Here is a 21,410-nt window from a genome sequence, read left to right on the forward strand (position 1 = left end):
TCATGTCCTGACAGTGTTGATTAACCACACTGTTCGCCAAATATTTTTGGACAAATAACTTATTTTTGTGCTCAAGTTAAAAAACTTAAAGTCCCTGGAAACCAAAATCCACAAAAACGTTCTAACTATGTTATTTAGGGTCTTATGTTAGTAATTGTGTGTCTCAGAAATTATTATACATTACTTTCAACCCAAAGCCTTAAAATCGACACTTTTCTACAAGATTCTACAAGGTACTTCCTCATTGAAAAGAGCAGTGCGCGAGGTGCCCAAATGCAAAATCTTATGACGTCATAAGCTCTATATAACCTTTGTACACGCGCGCAACCCGCAGTCCCGCACATTCTGCCTCCATCTCTCTTCAGAGTTCTAGTGGTCCCACACCTTTTTGCAGCTAGCTAACTACGCATTGCGTCAACACAAAGGCTCTTTTAAGAACCAACATCTATCTATCTATCTATCTATCTATCTATCTATCTATCTATCTATCTATCTATCTATCTATCTATCTGTCTATCTGCGAGTTTATCGCTTAGACTCGTCGGCGGTGTGTAGGAACCTTGAGAGGGAGAGCTCTCTGCTCTGCCTGCGAGTGCACAGTGCTGCTGTGTGTGTGTCAGTGTGTGTGTGCGCGCGTGCAGACAGATAGACAGATAGACAGATGACCGTCAGCAACGCGCGAACACACACACACACACACACACAAACCATCTCTCTCTCTCTTTCTCTCCCTCTCTCCGAGAGAGAGAGAGACAGAGAGAAATTTCCCTGCTGCAGACGGGACACGCCCACACAGTCCGCGGGAGAAAATACACTCTAAAAAATAATTGATTCTCATGACTTTTGCCATGACTGTCAAACCTAAATTTATATACTTTGCGACGTTCATCATCGTTCAAATTTGGCTGGTGGCTTATTAACATAGGCTCCTGTGATGTGATGAACTCAAAATGCTAAATAATAATAAAATATTTCTGGTTTCCAGGGACTTTAAGTTAGTTGCTAAAATGGGGAGATATGACAATTTGATTCTGACTGAGGATGACCTGGCTGGCATGTTAAATAGCTAGCTAGCTGTTACAGTAGCTATGTTACCTCAGCCCACTCCCTGTTGGCTGTAACAACGTCTGCCGGGCTCAAAACACCACTGAGTGACCAAAACATTAGATCGTTAACCATTTCGAGTAGTGAGCTTTCCAATGGGCGCATCAGTTTGGAAATTCATTGGCTGGTTGTTGAGATCTCAGCAATAATGCAGCTATTCCTTGCAGCTAAGCTACGGAGGAATACTGTTTCTGGCGTACTGTAACTTATGCTGTCTTCCAGGTATTTCCGTATCTCTAGCACAGAATCAGTTGACGTGCGACTATACAGTAGGCACCCATCGAACGTTGAGAACATTTGAAACAGAACACCAACTGTTTAACAGATAGAAACACTGACTGGAGGGTATCAGTGACAAAATAATTGTGTGTGTGTGTGTGTGGGGGGGGGGGGGGGGGGGGGGGGGGGGTATGAGTGGATGTTTTAACTAGAACCACTTCATCGAAAAACAAACTAAATGCGCCCTTGATCAAGGCACTTAACTGCTCTGCTGGAGCTAATCTGTGGTCAGCAGCAGAAGATGGTGGTGTAGCTCTCCACCACCTCAGCCGACACTGCAGGTCGCTGCTGTGAATAACAACATGGGCTCTATCCTCCCCCTGGCCTTAAATTTGCGCGGCGCGGCGCTATTAGTGGGCGTGGTCACGCGCATTCCCTAATTTTTCCTGCCAGATTGCTCCTTTTTAAGCGTATAATTATTCACAACTGTGCCCATTGGCGATCTGCAGTAAACCAATCACATTCCTCCCTTCCAAGCTCCGATCCACGGAGATCGAATCCAGTTGCGGCTGCATGCTGTCATCTATCCATGCCAATTTGGAGATCTCAGCGCATCACAGATCATAGCCTAAACACCTCTCCTGCACCACACACTGAAGAAGACAGATCATAGCCTAAACACCTCTCCTGCACACACGCTGAAGAAGACAGATCATAGCCTAAACACCTCTCCTGCACCACACACTGAAGAAGACAGATCATAGCCTAAACACCTCTCCTGCACCACACGCTGAAGAAGACAGATCATAGCCTAAACACCTCTCCTGCACCACATGCTGAAGAAGACAGATCATAGCCTAAACACCTCTCCTGCACACACGCTGAAGAAGACAGATCATAGCCTAAACACCTCTCCTGCACACACGATAAAGAAGACAGATCATAGCCTAAACACCTCTCCTGCACCACACGCTGAAGAAGACAGATCATAGCCTAAACACCTCTCCTGCACCACACACTGAAGAAGACAGATCATAGCCTAAACATCTCTCCTGCACCACACACTGAAGAAGACAGATCATAGTCTAAACACCTCTCCTGCACACATGCTGAAGAAGACAGATCATAGCCTAAACACCTCTCCTGCACACATGCTGAAGAAGACAGATCATAGCCTAAACACCTCTCCTGCACACACGCTGAAGAAGACAGATCATAGCCTAAACACCTCTCCTGCACCACACACTGAAGAAGACAGATCATAGCCTAAACACCTCTCCTGCACACACGCTGAAGAAGACAGATCATAGCCTAAACACCTCTCCACCACACACGCTGAAGAAGACAGATCATAGCCTAAACACCTCTCCTGCACACACGCTGAAGAAGACAGATCATAGCCTAAACACCTCTCCTGCACCACACACTGAAGAAGACAGATCATAGCCTAAACACCTCTCCTGCACACACACTGAAGAAGACAGATCATAGTCTAAACACCTCTCCACCACACACGCTGAAGAAGACAGATCATAGCCTAAACACCTCTCCTGCACACACGCTGAAGAAGACAGATCATAGCCTAAACACCTCTCCTGCACACATGCTGAAGAAGACAGATCATAGCCTAAACACCTCTCCTGCACACACGCTGAAGAAGACAGATCATAGCCTAAACACCTCTCCTGCACACACGCTGAAGAAGACAGATCATAGCCTAAACACCTCTCCTGCACCACACGCTGAAGAAGACAGATCATAGCCTAAACACCTCTCCTGCACCACACGCTGAAGAAGACAGATCATAGCCTAAACACCTCTCCCTCACACACACGCTGAAGAAGACAGATCATAGCCTAAACACCTCTCCCGCACCACACGCTGAAGAAGACAGATCATAGCCTAAACACCTCTCCTGCACACACGCTGAAGAAGACAGATCATAGCCTAAACACCTCTCCTGCACACACACTGAAGAAGACAGATCATAGCCTAAACACCTCTCCTGCACCACACGCTGAAGAAGACAGATCATAGCCTAAACACCTCTCCCTCACACACACGCTGAAGAAGACAGATCATAGCCTAAACACCTCTCCTGCACCACACACTGAAGAAGACAGATCATAGCCTAAACACCTCTCCTGCACCACACGCTGAAGAAGACAGATCATAGCCTAAACACCTCTCCTGCACCACACACGCTGAAGAAGACAGATCATAGCCTAAACACCTCTCCTGCACCACACACTGAAGAAGACAGATCATAGCCTAAACACCTCTCCCGCACACACGCTGAAGAAGACAGATCATAGCCTAAACACCTCTCCCGCACACACGCTGAAGAAGACAGATCATAGCCTAAACACCTCTCCTGCACACACGCTGAAGAAGACAGATCATAGCCTAAACACCTCTCCTGCACCACACACGCTGAAGAAGACAGATCATAGCCTAAACACCTCTCCTGCACCACACGCTGAAGAAGACAGATCATAGCCTAAACACCTCTCCTGCACCACACACGCTGAAGAAGACAGATCATAGCCTAAACACCTCTCCTGCACCACACACTGAAGAAGACAGATCATAGCCTAAACACCTCTCCCGCACACACGCTGAAGAAGACAGATCATAGCCTAAACACCTCTCCCGCACACACGCTGAAGAAGACAGATCATAGCCTAAACACCTCTCCTGCACACACGCTGAAGAAGGGCTGCTGCATCACAGATCATAGCCTAAACACCTCTCCTGCACCACACGCTGAAGAAGACAGATCATAACCTAAACACCTCTCCTGCACACACGCTGAAGAAGACAGATCATAGCCTAAACACCTCTCCTGCACACACGCTGAAGAAGGGCTGCTGCATCACAGATCATAGCCTAAACACCTCTCCTGCACCACACGCTGAAGAAGACAGATCATAACCTAAACACCTCTCCCGCACACACGCTGAAGAAGACAGATCATAGCCTAAACACCTCTCACGCACACACGCTGAAGAAGACAGATCATAGCCTAAACACCTCTCACGCACACACGCTGAAGAAGGGCTGCTGCACAAACGTCTGTGTGGCAATAAAAGCATTCAACTTCGAGTGCTGCCCTCCTTTCTCAACGGTCCTAAAAAAAATAATCCGACCCAACCCAACCCGCTTGAGACGCGGACCGAGATCAACTTGCCCGCCGTTGTCACATACACTCAGCCCGAGACCAAAACAAACAAACAAACAAACAAAGAGTTATTAGACGTAGGACATTATAAAAAGTGTGCAATTAATGCTGCCGCGCGGCTCAAATAATGTGAACGGTATGTACTGTATGTGTTACTGCCATAAATGTTTTTCAGCTTTCATGCTGTTATATGGACGTATGCTTATCCCTTTTCGGGCTCTCTCTCTCCTGCATCTCCGCTACGCAGTAGCCCCGCATTTCCCACCAATTTAGTCCGTCATTTTCCCCTTGGCGCACATAAAGAAACATGCTTACGTCACTGTCTGCTTGATGGCGAGAGGGACTTCAGCTGTAGGCTACTCGTGACAAAACCAGACATCGAATTTTCAACAGTTAACTTTTGCAGTACCTAGGCCTAGGTTACTGGCTATATCCCTGGCCTGGTTTTGAAAAGCGTTAACTGCAAAATTAACACCCTTTGGGAAGATCGCTTTAGGCTGGTATTTAAGGCCGAAACGCCAATTCTGGCCTATTCTGGCACTGCGCCACGCCTCTTCAGCGTAAAGCGCATTTCGGGCGTAAAAACATGACGCTATCTTCCCGAGTCACGGGTAGGCAGGCGCAAAGCGCATTTTTTTTAACGCCAGTTTAGCGCCTAAGGCCAGGGGGAGAATAGAGCCCATGGTCTTAAACAGCAAGAGGGAGAGAGGTATTTTGAACCTATGTTTGCTTATTGGAATGTATGAAGTGTAGCTGCGAGAACTTTTTGTATTATTGTACTGTTTTACACAGTTAAATTGACGTCCTGTTGTTGTTGCCTGGTGTCTCATCTCAATGAATCATCATTTAAATTGTAGCCCGTCTCGTTGAATTTAGCTGGTGAGTCATAGTCATAGGGTATCCATTGGATAGGCTGCATGTAGGTGGGACTCGTTTGTCCTGTCTACAGTTATTGTACATCAACCATCCAATCAGGTTTGTCGGACAGTATCCGTCTGAAGTAACTGCCGATGGAAAGGCTTGCATCCAGAACCTCATGAATCGCCATGCATGATTGATTGATTGATTGATATTTTTATTTAAGTGTCATGCACCTGGGTGCCCCAGCCCATATGGGCTTACAAGACACTATATCATATTTACAATCGCCAAGATGGCCACGCAACAAATTATAATATACCTTTGTACAGAATCAAGAAAAGAAAAGAAAAGAAAGGGCATTTCACTGAGACATTCACTTTCCAGAAACAATTATACCGGGTACAATGTTGCAAATAAAAAAAATGCATGACAGACTGTGATTGAAGGGGGGTGCACACACCATGCAAATGTAGCTGTGTGCGATTGTATGGATAAGCAGGTTGAGTGTGCATGTGAATAGGGGGGGTGCTTGAGGCATACAGTACATCAATGAGTGTGTGTGTGTGTGTGTATGTGTATGTGTACGTATGTGTGTGTGTGTGTGTGTGTGTGTGTGTGCGTGTGCGTGTGCGTGTGTGTGTGCGTGTGCGTGTGTGTGTGTGTGTGTGAATTGTACGAACTGTTGGATATGTATGATCTATTTTTCTGCACCCATTGATCCCTGAATGAATGACAATTTATACGTTGCACTGTCTTGATTAGTTTATGTTAAACTAGTGCAGTGCCCGTTCATTCCACTGCTGCACAGAGTGCTGTTCACATGTTTAATCAAAATTGGGTAATATTGAGTGTGTCAAAATTGCACAAAATCCGACACTGCATATCCTTGGGTCCCCAGCAATACGCCCGCCAAGCGTAAAGTAGATTGGACAAACACATACACACACACGCACGCAGCAACACACACACACACACACACACACACACACACACACACACACACACACACACACACACACACACACACACCTACACACACACACACACACACTTCTGATCAACCCACTAGCAGAGTACATCAGTCCGAAGTCTGAAACGTTATTTCTTGTTGCCAGTAAGTGGCGCTATGACTATAACTGAATATTCGCATGTAGATGTCTTCAGGCTGGGACTAAATTTTCTCTTGAATGTGAATCGGGTGATGGAATTATTTTCAATTTCCATGTCCACATGGGCGTGTTGCACATTATGTAAATATGTATAATGCTATAATGTATAATGTATAATGCTTCCTTTCTCTTTGGGTCTTCACCTCCTGCTGAGACAAACAACAGCCTGTGCCTCGGGGCACAACAGGAGGTAAAAACCCAAAGTGAAGCATCATTGAAGCAACATTACCGCGAAAGTGCCAACAATCCTTCAAGGAAGAAGGTTTCAACAATGCAGCTGGCACTGTGCTGTGTTGCCATCTTATAACAATTTAAGATGACTCATAACTTTAATAATCACCCATAGTTTTCCATACGTATATGTCAAAATGCCATTTTATAGGCAACTACTTTCAAATGGTGGAAATTTCACATTCCAGAGAGAAACCCTGGTGTTTAAGCATTTCATTTTCACTAATGCGCTCAAAGTAGCCAAATTGTTCATCTCTCTACGAAAAAGAAATGACATACGGTAATCACCATGGTACCAACAAGGACGGCGGTAGCCTTAAGATGAGAGCAGTGGGCTGTAAGGTAACTGTAACTGTAACTTGTAACTGTAAGGTTGCCTGCTCAAATCCTCTGTGAAATCCAGTTGGGAAAATGGAAAGAGACACACTGTCCCTCCCTCAGAAACTCCTGCTGAGGTGCCCTTCAATGAGGCGTTTAATAAGTACTACAGCACATTTTGGCCATCACTTTACCACACTCTGGCCATATCATCTCAGTATATAAATGGGAGCTGGGGCTCTGTGTCTCTGTCTGTCCCACTGATGACATCATCAGTGATGTCATAAATCCACAGTGATGATGTCATCAGGGATGTCATAAATTGTGACATCAGTGATGTCAGAGGCATTGTGACATCATCAGTGATGCACACACACAAGAGACACACACACACACACACACACACACACACACACACTCACTCACTCGCAAGAGACAGGTATACACATGCACACAGTAGCCAAATTGTTCATCTCTCTACGAAAAAGAAATGACATACGGTAATCACCATGGTACCAACAAGGACGGCGGTAACTTGTAACTGTAAGGTCGCCTGCTCAAATCCTCTGTGAAATCCAGTTGGGAAAATGGAAAGAGACACACTGTCCCTCCCTCAGAGGGACAGTGTGTATATACTACAGTGTGTACTACACTAGGCGCGAGATGCCTGTAGTATATACAGTAGCACTATGGCAGGCTGTGTAGGACATAATTCAAACATTGCTGTTTACACACACATTTATGAAATACTCAAATGCACAAATGTGAAAGACTCATTCACATAGCTGATACACTAAAATACTTCCATTGAACTGCGTGTCTCACATGTACAGTCTATGTGTGTGTCTCACATACAGTATGCATATTTGCTTTCCTGTTTATCCAGAAGACATCACCCCGGGAACAGAAAGTGGAAAAAGAGGGCGAGGCATCCCATGCAGCTATTATGGCGAAGAGAGATCACTAGTTCACGACCCCAGGATATTACTTTACATTCTCTAATGCACAACTAATGGTAGTGTTTGCATGCAGTAGAGGAGCTGTCTCAAAGGAACTGAACATTCGGTCATCATCTCCTCACTGCCATGCCAAATGAAATACAGGTGAAACTTGTTAGTCCACACAGGGAGGTTGCCAGCCTTCTCCAAAACAATTGAAATCAATGGGACAGTTCTTTAGAATTTCAAAACAAAAACTGCAACAACAACAACAACAACAACAACAAAAATCACACTGTGAAGTGAAAGGCCTATACACCATGATTTAATGCAAATCAATCAACTGTAGTTAAGATTTGCACTAAATTATAGGTTTTAAATTATAGTTTGGTTTTATTAACTCTGAAGAACTGGTCCTCACTGACTTCAGTTGTTTTGGAGAAGGCTGCTATGGAGTTGTGCTGGCAACCTCCCTGTGTGTTATGGCCAAGCTTCACCTGTGTTTCAGCTGGCATGAGGGGGAGGAGCTAACTTCACCTGTGTTTACCCTGGCATGAGGGTGAGCAGATGATGACAGAATATACATTTTTGGGTGAACTATTCCTTTACCAGAGGGATGTGCACTTATTTGTGGAGGTAGTGCCTACAGTATTATTGGTCAGTTCATTTGTTTGTTTGTTTTGTCCTATGTGTAACTGTGTGAATGTGTGCAAAAGAGCCTTCCTAGATAAATACAGGTTAAAAAAACAACAGCAGCAATGAGAAATGGCTCATGTGTTTGGTACATTATGAACACCTGATTATCTTCCACACATTGCACCGTCTTCTCTTTAAGAGTGCCATGCTGCAGTCAGGGCCGGCCTTGTTGAGTTGACCGCCCTGTGGGACTGCAGATGGTGGAGAAGTGAGGAGTGTCTACGAGTGGCACTTGAGTGAATGCAGCAAAACCTGCCTCTGCACCACCACGAAGGAGGAGTGGGCAAGCAGATGTTGGCGGTAGAGCTGGGTATCGTTTCAAAAATTTACAATACCATTTTGTTTTACGTTTTGGTGGCACCTCGGCACGCTGAACTGCCAACTCCGTCACATACTACACCACGCTCAACTTCACCACCATAGACTGTATGGGTTGTAGCTGCTGCGGTATAGTGGGCCAATCACACGTCACATTAAATAATAAATAAAACCATACAAATAGTTGTATTTTTCTAGACCTTTGTACAAAAAGGATTGACTGCAGGTATCGTTTAACTGGAGAAGTTTCAATACTCCTTGGTACCGGGTTATTTCGGCTTAAAGTTATCAAGTACTGATAGAGTTGGCGGAAGCCACTGGACCGAGGGCTACACAGACTTAGCTCATATTATCGCATTGATTTTTGGGGGGATCTTGTTCGCACTCTCATTGTCTCCCTCTCTCTGTTTCCACCTCTCTCTGGCTCAGAGAGGGCTGTGAACTCCTCTTCTCAGTGGGTACCCGTGAGCTCTTCTGGGCGAGACCTTTAAAAATCCCTATGATTGCAGACCAACCTCGGGCTAGGTATTCACCTGACACTGGGATGGTTGCCATAGTAACACCCACCCTAGGCCCTTTGCCGGCGCAACAATAATGCAAACTGGGGGAGAGTCCGCACCACAGCAGGTCACTCATTTGACAACACAATGGGCAAATATGCCAAACCTCTGTGACTCTGTTTCATTGAGACCCGACTCAGACCAGACCCCAAAGGCTTCCGGGTCTCCGAATGTCAACGAAACCCAATTGACAAAGCACATATTTCTAATTTGTACCTCTAAGGTATGGTGGAAATCACTACAGCTTATTGGATCTCACAATGTGAGCGATGAGGATGGAGTTCCTGCCTCCGAGGCAGAGCGCAAAACTCATAAGAAATGCAAACAAACATATTGATCGCTTTATAATTACCTTCATTGTCCTTCAGGGTGAAGTTGGGATTAACTGGTAACTGGCTCGGCAATGCGAAGGAAAACCGCTGTCCGTTGGCAAAGTCATCCTTATCTACTGCTGTGACAGTCTGGATCACCTGTTGTTTGGAAGAGGCGAGATAAATCAACCAAAGAAAACAACACCTGCGACACACATCATTTTAAATCACTTTTCACACTAATTGCATGCAGTACAGGGAACGCGCTCACTTTCTGATACTTGTGTCACGATTTGCTCACCGTGATTGGTCCACAGAGTCGTCAAAAAAACAGTCAGGATTTGGGAGCATTTGGCTTGTGCCAGGGAGAAGCTGGTATCAAACGGTGAGCGGGTGCTCTCAGGGCAACCCCACCGCCACGTCTGTCAGCTTCTCAGGGCAACCCCACCGCCACGTCTGTCAGCTTCTCAGAGCAACCCCACCGCCACGTCTGTCAGCTTCTCAGGGCAACCCCACCGCCACGTCTGTCAGCTTCTCAGAGCAACCCCACCGCCACGTCTGTCAGCTTCTCAGAGCAACCCCACCGCCACGTCTGTCAGCTTCTCAGGGCAACCCCACCGCCACGTCTGTCAGCTTCTCAGGGCAACCCCACCGCCACGTCTGTCAGCTTCTCAGAGCAACCCCACCGCCACGTCTGTCAGCTTCTCAGGGCAACCCCACCGCCACGTCTGTCAGCTTCTCAGGGCAACCCCACCGCCTCGTCTGTCAGCTTCTCAGGGCAACCCCACCGCCACGTCTGTCAGCTTCTCAGGGCAACCCCACTGCCACGTCTGTCAGCTTCTCAGGGCAACCCCACCGCCACGTCTGTCAGCTTCTTACCCTTAATTGGTAAATGGCTCAGAGAGAGAGTTGGCGAGAGAGTGGACCCTGAGAGGAAACACTGACCTAATAGCCGCGGCCACTGTGGGGAGTTCTGATCCACAACGAGAGGATCACTCTGCTGTTGTGATAGTGGTAGGCTGTACAAGCCTCAGTCGTGGGACCTCTGTGTGTGTGTGTGTGTGTGTGTGTGTGTGTGTGTGTGTGTGTGTGATATTGTGTCTTGATTGAGATTGATGGTACTGGTGGGGGCTCCTGGCTGCACTGTGAAAAACGTCCATCTTAACAAGTCATTTAGTCTCATTTTCAGTTTTTACATCTTATTCTTCTTAAAACAACAAGAGACATTCTGCCAGTGAGGTGAGATAACTTGTCTCCAATCCAGTTTCACTTGTCAGCATGTTGAAAGTCAGAGTAAGGCACTACTCTGCTAATAAAATAAATGAAAAAGGAAACTTGATTTGACAAAATTCTTGAAATAAGTTGATTTACATTGGAAACAAGTGGAATTATCTAACGCCACTGGCAGAGTTCTTCACTTATTTTAAGAAAATTAAGATTTTAGGACTCAATAATAGTGTAAATTAATTAAGATGAAGATTTTTGGGTAACCCTTTATTTTACAGGTACCCTAGTTACATATGAACTATTTGTAATTACACATGAACACCAAATGTAATTACACAGTAATTACCAATAGTTATAAATGATGTTCATATGTAGTTACATTGTAACATACCTGTAAAATGGAGTGAGTCTGTTCAACTGCAGTTCATATGTAGTTACATTGTAACGGACCTGTAAAGTGGAGTGAGTGTATTCAACTTTAGTTCATATGTAGTTACATGGTAACAGACCTGTAAAGTGGAGTGAGTCTATTTAACTGTAGTTCATATGTAGTTACATGGTAACAGACCTGTAAAGTGGAGTGAGTATATTCAACGGTAGTTCATATGTAGTTACATTGTAATGGACCTGTAAAGTGGAGTGAGTCTATTCAACTGTAGTTCATATGTAGTTACATGGTAACAGACCTGTAAAGTGGAGTGAGTCTATTTAACTGTAGTTCATATGTAGTTACATGGCACCGGACCTGTAAAGAAGCTCTGGCCTGGGACAGAGATAGCTAAAAGCCAGTGGGGGATTCGAACCACTGAACTTCAGATTGCAAAGCAGGCGTCTTTAACCACTCAGCCACAAGGGCTTTCCAACTTGTGGAGTTTGGGATAACTGTATGTCAGTCAGATGTAGTTGTCACTTCCTAGCTTTGGTATTATAAGCATAGACTTTGTTAGATACTTTGTTAGTTGTAGCTTGAAAGACAGGCAATATTGATTAATGTGAATGCATTTCTGCAGTGTGACTGTGCCAGCCCCCCCCCCCCCCCCCCCCCCATGAGCTGTAAATGGCTCATGGGACTATTTACACCACAATTCAGAAAATTATTAGAATGCATTTTTTTTATTTAAAATCTTTAAATTTAACTAAATGTTTCTAGAGCACAGTGCATACAATTTATTTAGCAAATAGGGGGGAGTTCCCCCCTTATGCGGATTAGGGGATTTATAGACTTTGGGGAGAGATGATCCGGGGGTCTGCTGACCAAAGGGGTCTTTGAGGGGCTTCGACTGGGTCCCCAACAAATTGAGAAATTGGGAAATTGATGGGGAAATGACTCATTTACAATAAGCTAACAATTAGAATGTAGAAGAATGGCTATTTTGATTATAGTTTCACTGTTACCTCTATATCTACAATACTTTTATTATAATTTTTGTATTGGAATTCTGGACAAAATCATACCTACAACTAAATAAAGTATCAATATTTTCCCCCAAGTCTCTGTGTATAATAACAAAGCTATGAAGTGACAGCAACTACATCTGACTGACATACAGTTATCCTCTTAAACTCCACCATGAAATTTGGAAAGCCCTCGTGGCTGAGTGGTTAAAGCCGCTTGCTTTGCAATCAGAAGTTCAGTGGTTCGAATCCACCACTGGGTTTTAGCAATCTCTGTCCCAGCCGGTCCGCTACCATGTAACTACATATGACCTACAGTTGAAAAGACTCACTCCACTTTACAGGTCCGGTACCATGTAACTACATATGAACTACAGTTGAACAGTCTCACTCCACTTTACAGGTCCGGTACCATGTAACTACATATGAACTACAGTTGAACAGTCTCACCCCACTTTACAGGTCTGTTACAATGTAACTACATATGAACTACAGTTGAACAGACTCACTCCATTTTACAGGTCTGTTACAATGTAACTACATATGAACTACAGTTGAACAGACTCACTCCATTTTACAGGTCTGTTACAATGTAACTACATATGAACGTAATTTAGAACTATTGGTAATTACTGTGTAATTACATTTGGTGTTCATGTGTAATTACAAATAGTTCATATGTAACTAGGGTACCTGTAAAATAAAGGGTTACCGATTTTTGCAGTGTGGAACGAGGGGGACTCGTCATGTTATTCAGTTTTTATAATTTTGTCTTCAAATAGTTCAGGATAAGAATGCTTTTCATGATAATTGTCAAATAAACATAATTTAGTTAGTTTCCTGCATGAATTGGAAGACAAATGCATCACAGGCAGACGAATCAGTCACAATCCTGGGCCCTGATTGGCTGATGATACAAGCTCCTCTAATCTAAAAATGAGGAAGATATTTCTGCATTAGCCTACTGTTAAGCTACAGTGATAATCGCTAATTTGCACTCTGCCATTGGTTTTGTCTCACATCCTAGACTGGGAGGAAGACAAAAATTCAATTCACCACCTCCACCGACTGTGTACGGATTATTTTGCTTTTCTTGACAGTTATTCTGAAATACAAGAGTACAAAATGGGCACAGATGGTCAGAAGCAGCGCTTGTCCTTATAACAGGAATGTCCTTGTATGACTCAGCGAGTGACCAACTCAGCCCTCATGTCAGTCCGGAGCAGCATGACTACGACTGTCAGAGAAACATGCTAACCAAACGCAGCAGTGCATGCTATCTTAAATAGGCTGTAAATATTACAGGAAGTCTAAAGTACTGGGTGCGGAAGAGCGTATGGGATCATGTACACCAGGAGGAAATCTGCAGTGTGCATCTTCCCATGCAGAATACATGATATAAAACGTGTTTTAAATGCATGGCGGAATCACTATTTTCTATCAACGGCGTACTTTTCGACCTGCTGTGGCCCTGCTTCTTATTATATCCGTGCTCAACTGCCGAGCAGCACTTTTCAGACTCTACTGAATCAGCTTAACCAGGCATGTCTAAAGGGACTAGCTGCATTGCTCTCTGATGTCTTTTAAATCCAAGGGACAGAATCACGTTTACAAATGGAATACGGTACAGTTTGGCCTGGGAATCGTCTTTTCACAACAAAAATCCATTTTTATACGAGGAAATACAATTCTATTCTTGGACATACTGCATATGTTGTCCTTCCTAGCCTCTATTATAATCCCCTGAGCCAACACCCCCCCAAAGCCATAATGTAAATGCAATTCAAACTCGGTGCAAACTTTAAATTCAAACTTTTCTTCCGCCAGTGTGAAACTATTAAAAAATGTATTTAGTAGTGTCTTCCCACTCTTTACTCCATCATCCATTTGCCCAACCACCCTCTCAGCCATTTCCATGCTGATTGCTCCATATCTCAGCAGCCTTCTTAATTCAAATGAATCAAAGAGCTAGTGAGAGCAAATTAGAATGAGCTTGGATTTGAGCTGTGGCCGGTTATTGCTGAGATACTCGTCCTGAATGAGGGATGATTAAGCAGCTCTCTCCCAGGCCTCTGCACTCTCTCCCAGGCCTCTGCACTCTCTCACTGCCCGGCTCTCAGTGAGCAGCCCAAACTGCTAAGGGAAACAACAGTTCACTGCATTATGCATGTGGTCAGGACAGCTGGCGAGAGACGACTGGAGATAATGCATAGCTCTCAGCACCTCCACCCTCCAAGGTGTGTGTGTGTGTGTGTGAGAGAGAGAGAGAGAGAGAGAGAGAGAGAGAGAGAGAGAGAGAGAGAGAGAGGGAGGGAAAGAGACATGTTAAGGATTTTTCGAGGGGAATCCTAGACATTGCTCACCTGTCCCGGTCTTGTGCTCTCACACACGATGACCTCCTCGTCCGTAGCTATCTCGGGTGGATTGTCGTTCACGTCCAAGACCTGAACGGTAACGGGAACGTGACTGAGAAGGCCAGGGTTGTCTGAAACAAGACCAAATGACAAAGCAGGTGAAAGTCAAATGTACGCCTCTAAAGCAGAGCAAAGTAGATTCCCTGTACCAACACGAGGGTCGCAGGTTCGAGCCCCCGTATTGCCTATACGGCTCGGCCGGCGTCCACACAGGCACACTTGGCTGTGTCTGTGGGTGGGAAGCCGGATTAGGTGTACAATGTGTTCTGGTCACTGCACTAGTGCCTCCTCTGATCGGTCAGGGGGGAGGGGAACTGGGGTGAATAGTGTGATCCTCCCACGTCCTGCGGGTCCTCGCTGTTAGGTGAAAATAAGTAGCTGCATGGTCGGAGGAAGCATGTGCTAGCCTACAACAGATCAGCAGAGGGGGTGGAGCATCGACCCCTTATCAATAAACTTTATTGTCCAAAATGACATCAATGCAATGAAACAATAAACCGAACTCAGAATTTAATAATTATAAATAACTAGAAATACAAAAACACAAACAGAACAAATATAAAATATAATTTGAGTTAAGAAAAAAGATCAAATATACACGACATGCTGTCTATAAAAAAAAAAATACAAAATAAAAAAATATCTGCATATCGGCCAACATATCGGCCGATACCGATATATCGGTTATCGGCCAATATCGGCCGATAATATCGGTGGACCGAAATATCGGTCGGGCTCTAAAAGTGAGTAGAGTTTTGACAAAGTGATTAACTCTTTTCAGCTTTGTGTGTAGAGTTTTGAGAAATTGAGCTGCAGTTCCTGGAAATGTGGATAATGTTTCTCTCTCCTGTTGTGATGCACGATTTGCCTGCTGGATTTGAGCAGCACATGAACTTGCACATCGAATGTCTCAACTCATGTCAGGCGTACAGTAAATAAATCACTCTTAACCGCCACAACACAGCCACCTACATTTTGAATGAATTACACACAGACGCTGCATTCATATGCTGTACATACAAATATGATTTTCTTAAGCACCCGTGAATCAGTGAAGTTAAGCAGCACCTTTTGCTTTGTTAGCAAGTTGACATCCGTTACGTAACAGCACATATGAGATAGGGCGAGCTCAGTTGAAATCAAACCCCTACTGCACGCTGCATCTGTTGAGCTATAAAGTAAAAGCTATCATTCACAAGCCAATCAACAACAATTTTGATTGGTTGATTCTTGTAACTCACGTGCTTCTTGAAACATTTGAAGGAATATGAAGAAAAACATAACAGTGCTGCTCATTGATTAGCTGTATTTGAGGTTTTGACATGGTAGAGCAAGATTGTTTTAGAAAAGTTGAAAGGCCAGTGTATTTTGCTTTTAAGGGGGTAAATATTTTTAGAACTATTATTTCTTCTTTTTTTATTATTGTACTTGGCCAACTCCCCCTGCTGTCCCAGTCGTTGCTCCACCCCCTTTGGGAGAGTTGTAGACTAGCACATGCTTCCTCTGATGCATGTGCAGTGGCCAGCTGCTTCTTCTCACCTGACAGCAAGGAGTTTCACCGGTAGGGCATAACACGTGGGAGGATCACGCTACTCCCCCCAGTTCCCCTCCCCCTCTGAATAGGCACCCCAACCGACCAGAGGAGGCCACTAGTGCAGCGACAAGGACACATACCCTTAATCCGGCTTCCCACCCGCAGACACGGCCAATTGTGCCTGTATGGACGCCCGACTAAGGTAACACGGGGCACGAACCTGCGACCCTCGTGGCAGGGAATCTACCGCTGCACTACCCAGACGCCCTTGAAATATTTCACTTCTGAAATTCAAACAAGCCAATACGGCCTCGCTAACACAAGACACGTCTGAATCAGTTTAGCCAGCAAAGCCACGTTTCCTCAGATCCTTGGTGGTGAATGTGGTGGGGCAAGTCTGGTGAAAGTGCCGCTGCGGCCCCAGCGCAGCAGTGACTGCTAGCTGAAGACGCTGGCCTTACCGGGCAGCTTCCAGGTGTGAGTGTGAAGCAGGGCAGTGCTGAAAAATAGCATGCGCTCTCAGCAAAACACTCCACGGATAAATAATTATTTAAACAAAATGTCCACGGGTAGGGAAAAATCAAGCAGGTGCAGCAACCTCTACATTAAATTAATGTTCTTATATTCTTATTTACTCTATCTTGTGCACAGAGTGTTCTGTGGAGGCCCCTAAACCCATGAAGGAGGTTTGAACATTGCACATGGCTCTTATCAGGGAGGACTGTCCTACAGGGATGCACCAAGCAGCTATGGACAGCTCTAGAAAGATTGTGCTTTTTAATTTACAATGTACTTGGTAAAAACTTATCATTCTGCCTTTTGAGAGTATGTATTTTGGTGTGCAACTGTATCCCTGAATACTAAGGAGAGGTGAGATAAGGAAACATTAGCATGCAGCACCTCTGTCTGTTCTGTTGGCAAGGGATTTGCCCTTATTGCGATTACAAATTAACCAAGTTACCTGATAGGAGTTCTTGAAGTCAACGGGGCCTGCATTGATTTAATTAATTTTCAACATACTCCCAAAAGGAAAGGACATTGAAACAATTGGAACTAATTTGATTTGGAAGTTGATTATAATGAAAAATACACTCTAAACTATTTGAACACGTTCTAATCAATATGCAAATTATTCTCCACACACTAATTGTTAATTTCACTATTTACTCACCTGGTATTGGGCTCTGTTCAAATGCGAATAGTGTTCATGATATCACTGTTAACAAAGACATTACAACATTTTGCTGTATGGTGTTGGCCTGCAGAACCTTCACATGGTGAAATGATTTTTTTTAAGTCAATAAAGAAACCTTTATACATTTGATCCGTGTGCTCCAGTCTCCTTTTGGATATCCATCTGAAGCCTCCGTAAGATTGCCCTCTGAGAGCACCGGACCAGCCTGCTGGGCTGTTTGGTGAAGCGCGCCTAACCTCATCCTGCAAGATTTTTTTTTAACATTTCCATAACATTAGAAACTCTCTCCTATATACGTTTTTGAATGACTGAGATAGCTCTGACAGATCAAAAGTTATGAGTATTTTAATCTGTTCTGTATCTAAAAGTAAAACGTGTAAGTAAAAAAAATGCTTTAAACATTACACATTATATATTTTCTACAGTGGCGTTCCACCAAAATGATACAAATACTTTCCCTTTTGTTTTATGAAAATAATTATTTACGATGATGTACTATGGAAATGAAAGTAACCAAATCACTCAAAATACCCGCAGAACTCGTTTTCGACCTACTTTGGCTCATTACCAACAATGTAGCAGCGACATGTGAAGAGTTCTCCCAGACCACACCACACTATGATTCTTCAAATTGACGTGTTCCTTCTCGATAAATAACTGTGGTTTCAAAATTAGTAGTTTGTGGAATGTGGGCTAATTAGACTGAGTCAATGTGTGTCCATCAACACTCGTGTCCTGGCCAAGTGTCTTTGAGCAAGACAATGGACCACCTTTGGATTAGACTGCTTCAGTTGTAAATATTTTGTGCAGTTTAAACACTCCAGATAAGATGAAAGTGTGCCCTTTAGATCCATCGGCATCCCCTTTTTTATGGACGTGTCTTACTGCTGATATTGATTTTGACTGCAATTTTACAGTATATGAATTTAAACCTACAGGCTTTGAGATCCCCTTAGGATGCCTTGTTATCTTACCAGGAAAATAGATAAGAAAATAAATAACAAATATGGACAGAGTCTATGAACCTTTAGAGCTGTTATTATTTAATGTGTACATAGCGTTCTGCTGTGACACAGAAATTGAATGCAGTAGAAGTTTATGTCTTCCTAGCTTGCAGCTATAAACAAGATCTTTGGACAAAGGAAGAGTGATCTTCTCTGTCTTTGTAAGATCTGGTTGGAATATAAGGGAGGCTGATACAAATGCTGATTCTTCTTCTCTGTCTGTGTAAGATCTGGTTGGAATATAACAGAGACTGATACGGATGCTGATTCTTCTTCTCTGTCTTTGTAAGATCAGGTTGGAATATAACGGAGACTGATACGGATGCTGATTCTTCTTCTCTGTCTTTGTAAGATCAGGTTGGAATATAACGGAGACTGATACGGATGCTGATTCTTCTTTGTCTTTGTAAGATCTGGTTGGAATATAATGGAGACTGATATGGATGCTGATTGTTCTCCTCTGTCTTTGTAGGATCTGGTTGGAATATAATGGAGACTGATACGGATGCTGCTTCTTCTTCTCTGTCTTTGTAAGATCTAGTTGGAATATAATGGAGACTGATACGGATGCTGATTCTTCTTCTCTGTCTTTGTAAGATCTAGTTGGAATATAATGGAGACTGATACGGATGCTGATTCTTCTTGTAAGAACTGGTTGGTATATACGGACGCTGATTCTTGACGGCCTCCTTTGGTTGCTTGCACAAAAGTATGCCATCTGTTTATTATGACTCATCCTTTCTCTTACAGTTTGTTAAGCTGTAGAATATAAGTAAAACATGCCATGAAAACAAATGTTAATTCTGTGTATGCCAGTAGGTGGAGATAAGGATATTTGATTACATTTATAATTATATAATTTATTACATTTAGTGATTTTCTCAAAGCATATTGAATGAATGCATATTCCACTGCCTCTTCTCAGACAGGAGTACCTCTGAGAATGCTGGAACTATTAGCAAATCTTTATTTATTTATCTTTACAAATGAAGGCTAAGGAAAGGCTAATAGGTTTGATACAATCAGACTGAGAACAGAACAAACTGATCGACAAATGGGATTCGTCTTGAGTAAATGTTCCTACATGTTTCCCTTGCCAAAATTCCAGACCATATTAGGGCTGAAAGATATGGACAATTTAGGCGAATCTATCTAATCTCTAGTTTTATAGTAGTTAAGATGGTTTTTCTTGGCATACATTTGGTTTTACTTTAAAATTGTTTAAAGAAAAGTGATTTTGTTCAACAAAAATTAGATGTTAGTGTGTAGGGTTTACTGACTTTGAATCTTTAAAACATCTTGTTTAGAAGCCCAACTCTCCGTTTTGGACATCTTCTCTGAGTTCTCTCTTAAGCAATGAATTACAGCAATTTGGAAACTCCGAACGTTCATATTCACCACATCCATATGGTAATTTCTGGACTGGACATGAAGACGTATGGGTTACTGTTATTGTCATATGCATTGAGGCTGAACCACGATATCTCTTCATGTTTGCAGGGCTCGACCCGAATATTAGACTATTTGGATATCTGTTCGTTTGATACTATGGTAGGGTTTTCAATTTTGGGATTCACATTTTTGTTGTTGTTGCTAAATGTAGGTACTTGTTAGACTGGCGCTAGGCCCCTGGGGATGTCAGTAGCAGTGGTGCTGGTCACCACGAGTGAACGTCAAGGAAATGTTTTGGCAGAGAGGAACACCTCGACCTGAGTGTATTGCCCCCAGCCAAATATGCCATTGTTTCTAAATCACTATCTATGCTCCCAGAAGAGCTTCAAATTGTCAGTGTAAGAGACGCTGTGGGCAGCACAGGTCATGAGAGCCAGCAGCCAGTAGAACCAGCTGAAGGTGGTTCAGCTGAACCAGCTGAAGAGACACTTGCCTACGGAAACACCTTCCTTTTAATTTCCACTGGGTCAGTGCATCAAAGGATGTGTTTCAGCAACCCAGTGGTCATTAATTGAAGAAAAGGGAGATTTTGAATGCTAGAAATTGCAAATATGTGTTTTTCACTAAGACTTAGGCGTAAGATATAGCCCATCAGGGACGTGCAGAGAACATTAGAGGGGCAGGGGCTCAAATTCATAAAAGGGCACTACAGCCGCCGTCCGGAGGGCGGCGGCGGAAATTTGAGGCAATTTGAAGGCCAATTTAGGGGTATAACTCATTTTAAATATTCCGATTTTAACCAGATTTAGAGGAATATCTCATTTTAGGATGAGACTTGTCACGGAAAAATAACTCCATAACTGAATAATATTAGTATATAAAAGTTGCATGCTGTTGCAATACTGTTGTGAAATCATTTAAGCATCAATATTTATTTGCTCCTTTTCTCCCTTTAGGTTGTTGTACTACAACAGATAGCAACACAGGCAGAAACATTGAACGATACTGAGTGAGGCTTGTAATATACCATGCATTTTAACCATAATTCTAAAAAGCAAGACAGAAGATTTAGATAAGGTGTATTAGATTTTTTTTATTTTTTGCTGATTCAACAACACAACATCCCTTTCCAATTTTCAAGAGCAACAATTCTGCATTTGTTCCCTATATTTTGGTTATTTATTTATTGGGTGGTTTATTTATTTATGTATTTATTTATTCATTCATTTTTGGGTTCATTTTTGGGTTGGTGCCTTCAGGGGCGGTTTAGAAAAACACTGCTCCATGCAGAGGCCTATTACAAATGGTGCATTCAAGGCCAAGAGAGCTCGGAAAAGGCATTT

The 21,410-nt window shown here is 43.4% G+C and overlaps 1 protein-coding gene across 1 annotated transcript in view; it reads right to left on the reverse strand.

The window, feature by feature from the left end:
* The window catches only part of LOC310772492 (cadherin-18), a gene marked incomplete at both ends in the record, with an annotated part of 175,127 nt that overhangs the window by 48,719 nt on the left and 104,998 nt on the right, over positions 1–21,410 (reverse strand). Inside the window, 2 exons of the mRNA XM_083632312.1 lie at positions 9,948–10,065; positions 14,892–15,013. Of these exons, the coding sequence (XP_083488438.1) occupies positions 9,948–10,065; positions 14,892–15,013 (240 nt within the window). The remainder of the gene's footprint in view (positions 1–9,947; positions 10,066–14,891; positions 15,014–21,410) is intronic.

The sequence above is a fragment of the Poromitra crassiceps genome (assembly GCF_964638095.1).
Source record: "Poromitra crassiceps genome assembly, chromosome: 2".
In the NCBI taxonomy this organism is placed as follows: Eukaryota; Metazoa; Chordata; class Actinopteri; order Beryciformes; family Melamphaidae; genus Poromitra; species Poromitra crassiceps.